Below are 4872 nucleotides of genomic sequence, written 5' to 3'. Positions count from 1 at the left end.
TTTGGGCACACATGCAGGCCAACTATATATATATATATGTACATATATATATATATATATATATATATATATATATATATATATATATATATATATATATATATATATATGCATAATATACGTGCGTCTGACAGTGGATGCTCATTTATAATGCCTTTTTAAAATGCATATGAGACTAAAAACAACTTATATATGCTTTTCTGCTAGAGTAGATCTTTTTATCTTTTTATTGGCATACGCTAAAGATGGTATTCATACGTCAAACATGCGCATGCATTTTGCATGAATCTTTTTTCCGGAAATCCCTTCTCCCGAGCTCCCGAATCATTTCAAATAATGTTTTAAAACATCAAAACGATTTTTTTCTTGTTTTAATGTTATATTTGCTTTTTTCGCAGCGCAAACTTATGGATTTCTCGCGTGCCGTGTGCGAGTTGGTCGAGGATTTCAAGTAAGAATTGAGACAAAGAGAGGCCAAGGAATGAAAAAAACAAAATACGGCGAAGACAAAGTCAAACATTCAAAATAAAGAGAATTTAATCTCGAAATAAAGAACTATTAATCTCAGGAAACAACAAATTGAGTGAATCTGCATCGGCGTGGCGCTTTTGCACTTTTGAATGAAACTGACGGATCTGGCTGGGGCTGCCGGCGTTTATATATTTCTTCATCATTTGTGCATTTATTTTCATTTGTTTTTTGAATTTGTAATTTCATTTGGTTTTTGAATTTGCCGCATTTATTGTTCATCAATATATTCCTCCCATGGAGCTGTTGCATCTGTCAAACAAGGCGCGAGATTTGCTTGTGCAGGTTTATTTGCGAGCACCTTCAATTGGTTTTTATTTGAAAAATGTCTTTTTAAAAGTGTTTTGAATTGTTTATCCGGTACGTGGAGTGTGTAGGATTGTTTATCCTCCAGTTTGATCCATTGTATGTGTTAATGCCGGCCATGGTTGGTGTCAGTGGGTGCGGGTGTTTGCCGTGGCGGTCCGAAGTTAAGTTCTGGCCCGCAGCTCATTCCCTTTAATATTTATTCTTTCAACTCATTTCCTTTAATGCTTATATTTATTTTATTTTGCTCTTTGTTTTCAGTTTGGTTTCTTTTTTTCCGGTTTGCGTCACTGACAAGGAGTGCATGCTGTTGGTGCTGCGGGTGGCAGACGCAGCCAACGGCTTTGCCCTGGGAAACTATGCAGAAAATGAAAGGGGGTACCCTTTGCAGCTAGACACTGAAGAAGAACGGCAGATGCTGTGAGCTGCTGCTGCTGCTGCTGCTGCTGCTGGTAATGCTGCTGCTAATATTCCCGGCTTGGTTCCTTTGCTGCAGCTCTGCGGGGTGCGAATTTTTTGCCGCTGCTCTGCCCCCGGATTTGCGCTGCTGCTGCGGGACATGCTGCTGCTGCGAGGTATGCTGCTGCTGCAGCGTCCGCTGCTGCTGCTCTTGCTGCTTTAACTGCTGCTGACGCTGCTGCTGCTGCCCTTGCCTCCAGGATCGAGAGACTTCAGGAGCGCTATGTGGATTTTGATCCTGCAGAAGAGGAAGGTGATGCAGAGGAGTCCAGTGAAGTAGATTGAAGTGAACTTAATGAAAGACAATTTGTTTTTTATCTACAAAAGACATAAAATTGTTTAATTACATCGAACTGTTTTATTTTTAACGAGAAATCAAGTCCGAAATTCTCTGCAGCAGGCGCTGTTTGCTGCAGCGACACCGCGCTGCTGCGCACTGTATTCCGTGTGCATCCCGTATTTCATTTATTGTCGGTTTTTAAAATCTTTTTAAATTGCTAAATAGAGCAGCGGATGCAGCAGCAGCGGATCCTCTAGCAGCTAGTGCTGTTAAAGCGAAATCGGACAGCTTTTGCGTTTCAAATCTCAGACAGAAGAGACTTCAAATATTTCGACGTTTGCGTTAAGACACATATAGCAGAGGTCTTGGCTTCGGCGTTAGGGCCGGTGGCGCCTCTGACAAACTCGAGCTATTCGTCAACAGTGTGGATTCATTTTCAAAAATGAAATGTACATGGCGGAGTGATCCGGCAAGCGCTAGCTAGCTGGCCAGCTAGCTAGCTAGCTAGCTGAGGCCGGGGCACATTTATAGGCGGGCAAACACGCTGCGAGGCACTGGCTGGCTGGGGTGCTGGTGGGCACTTCGCTAACCAGCCGAATTGCCGCTCTTTGCTCTTGCCCATAGCTAGCTAGCTAGCTAGCTACCACCATTAGGTGGACACTGTAGCCAGCTTGGCTAGCTAACAGCTAGCCACGCTTCTTCCCCATTGAGCCTCGGGCAAGGCTGCGAAGCTCCGGAAAAAATCTAACAAATAGATGGGGGCCACAGCCAGCAGCTGCGAAGTGCGTGGAGGGAATGCTGGCGAAACAGCATAAATGTCTGCTAGAAATTTATTTATTCAAACACAAATATTCAGCATTGAGGATTAACAAAGTCTAGGGCAGCTGAAGGCACCTGAAGAAGTAGTTTCCTGCAGTTTCATTTGAAGCAACTCACTTACTGGCACCAAGAGGAAAGCCCCGGCGCCACGCATTGTTCAACTTCAGCAACCAGCAGCAGCAGCAGCGGGAGCTGCAGCAATTACCCAGAAAAGAGGTTTTGATTTTTTTGTTAAAGCCCATCCGCGGCCTCCAGGCTGTTTACTGGAAGCTGTCACTGCCAATACAATGGATTTTCGTCCCACCTGGAGCTGCACTTGAAGCAGACACTTTAAAGCCTTTGAAATTCCTATTTTCATTTACTATATTTCATACAATATGAAGTTATCGAAAGCGCTTCTAAAGAAGTAAGAAGAAACCAAATTGGAAACGAAATAGGCTGTGAACATGAAAAGTGGCCGGCCGGCGCAGCATGTGCCTCACGTACTGCGGAGAAAGTACATTAATGTGTGTGGAGAGTACGATCTGCTAAAAGGAAAAGGTAAAGAATAAATATTGAAGCAATAATGGTGACAACTGTGTTGATTCTGCTGCTTCTGCTGCTGCTTCTGCTTTTGCTGCTTCAAGTGCTGTTCTGAACAAGCTGAATAGGCTGGGAAGGCCAAACCGAGTGGCAAAGCAAAGCTGTTGTGTGGATAAAAGCTGGATCATATAAGCAGGAGTCAAATAGGCATATTCAAATAATATAAAATATGTTTTGGCAGTTTAAATTATAATTCTAGTCTTTTCCATTCAATTCTGTTGCGAAAGGGAAAGGCACCCACGATCTGCACCAACAAGGAAGAGCCTTGAACTTTGTTTAAACTCATGGAAGAAAAAAAAATGGAAAATCAAATAAAAAAGTAAAAATAAAAGGCACTTGAGATTAAGGGAAGCTTCACTACAACATATGACAGGTCTGTTGGCAACGCACTCCCTTCGAACGGACACTTTATTATTTATCTATTTATTTATTTATTCATTCATTTATTTATTCATTGTTTTGTTTTTTACTTGACACTTGACAGCTTGCCTGCTGGCTGTGGCTCACTGCTGCCGCTGGCTCTCACGCAGCCCTTTGAAAAAATTAATTTAAAAATCAAATTCATGTTTTGCTCTAAAGAGAGGCTCTGTTCAGCAACAGGATTCAGCATAATATAGAGAAGGAGTAAAACACAATCATACGAAAATAGTAACCAAAGCTTCCTTTATGAATTGGTGCTGCATTACAAAATGATTTGGCGAGAATTTACAGCATGGCAGAAGGGGCCTTTAAGGCTGCTGGATGTCTTCCTCTTTGTTTGTATGTTCAGCTTCTTGCTTTTTGCTGCTTTCTCGCTGCCCTTGTTTCCAACTTTGTGGCTTTCTTCCGAGGTGACAACAGCAAAATAGCTTATCCTTCAAAAGCCCTCTGATGCTTTTGGGTACTCTTTTGAACAGCCCAAACACTAAATCTTGGATCAGAAAAAACAGATAAAAGCATTTCATTGATGTGGGCTCCAGAAGAATCTCTAATGGAGGCCTGATGAGTTCATCTGTATAGGGAAAGTGAAACGGACTTGCTGAAATTGCATGCAGAAAAAGCTGCGGAAATCACTGCCATTGTGCTGCTGCACTAATGCCTCTAGCTTCTACGTGCCTGGAGCCTAAAGAAACTATTTCCGTGGCTGTTTGCTGTGTTGTGGTGTCTTTGAACAACACAATAGTTGCTGCAACATGCTGCGCGCCTTTTAGCTGCAAGTGCTGCAGTTCGTGTTTCTGTTTCTGCATTCCTGTGTTTTCAGCTGTAAAGGCCGTTCTTACTGCAGCTCCCGCTTCGACAGCAGCAGCAACGTGAGGTGCAGCAACATGCCCACTCAGAGCAGCACCAACTACGGCACTTCACTCATTTAAAAATGCTTCAAAGACGCATTTGACGCACGATCTGGAGCGCAGGGCTGCATGGAGCGTCTTCATATCTACAGCAGGTCTCAAATGTTGGACTCTAGGGTTAAAATAAAGTTCAAAATTCGAAAATAATAATGCACAAACACTTACGAGCTGCGAAAAGAAAACCAAAGAGTGCTGCAGTTCCTCCAGGCCTGTAGAAACCAAGAAAAATCGAATTCAGTGAGACATCATTCCTTGTCAAGAACTTCAGAAGTTGCAGCTGCTGCTGGCGATCATGAACATAGACGAGAAAAACGTAAATATGCGCCACTGAGTGCCACTCACATCCTGGAACAAACAAACTACATTAGCTAAGCTGCTGCTACAGCAAAATGTGCTTTGTATGGCCCTGGGCCACTGGAAGCAACAGATGCACAAAATGGTCATGCATGCAAAGCACTTATCTGCTGCTTCCCAGGAAAGCCAAAAGGCCATTTTAAAACAAAAATTTGGCTTAGAACGGCTCCAAGTGTCATCGAAATGCCAGGCTAAAGAATCCCAAAAGAGCAACAC

General features: G+C 42.9%; 1 protein-coding gene across 1 annotated transcript in view; it reads left to right on the top strand.

Annotated features, from left to right (window-relative positions):
* ETH_00006005 (conserved hypothetical ATP-binding domain-containing protein, putative) overlaps positions 1–1578 on the top strand; it is a gene marked incomplete at both ends in the record, with an annotated part of 4165 nt that extends 2587 nt beyond the window's left edge. The window contains 3 exons of the mRNA XM_013376136.1: positions 399–451; positions 1096–1254; positions 1494–1578. Of these exons, the coding sequence (XP_013231590.1) occupies positions 399–451; positions 1096–1254; positions 1494–1578 (297 nt within the window). The remainder of the gene's footprint in view (positions 1–398; positions 452–1095; positions 1255–1493) is intronic.
* Between the last annotated feature and the right edge of the window lie 3294 nt (positions 1579–4872).

The sequence above is a fragment of the Eimeria tenella genome, genomic scaffold (genome assembly GCF_000499545.2).
Source record: "Eimeria tenella Houghton genomic scaffold, Eth_scaff32, whole genome shotgun sequence".
NCBI lineage: Eukaryota > Apicomplexa > Conoidasida > Eucoccidiorida > Eimeriidae > Eimeria > Eimeria tenella.
This window is presented reverse-complemented; position numbering and strand designations above follow the sequence as displayed.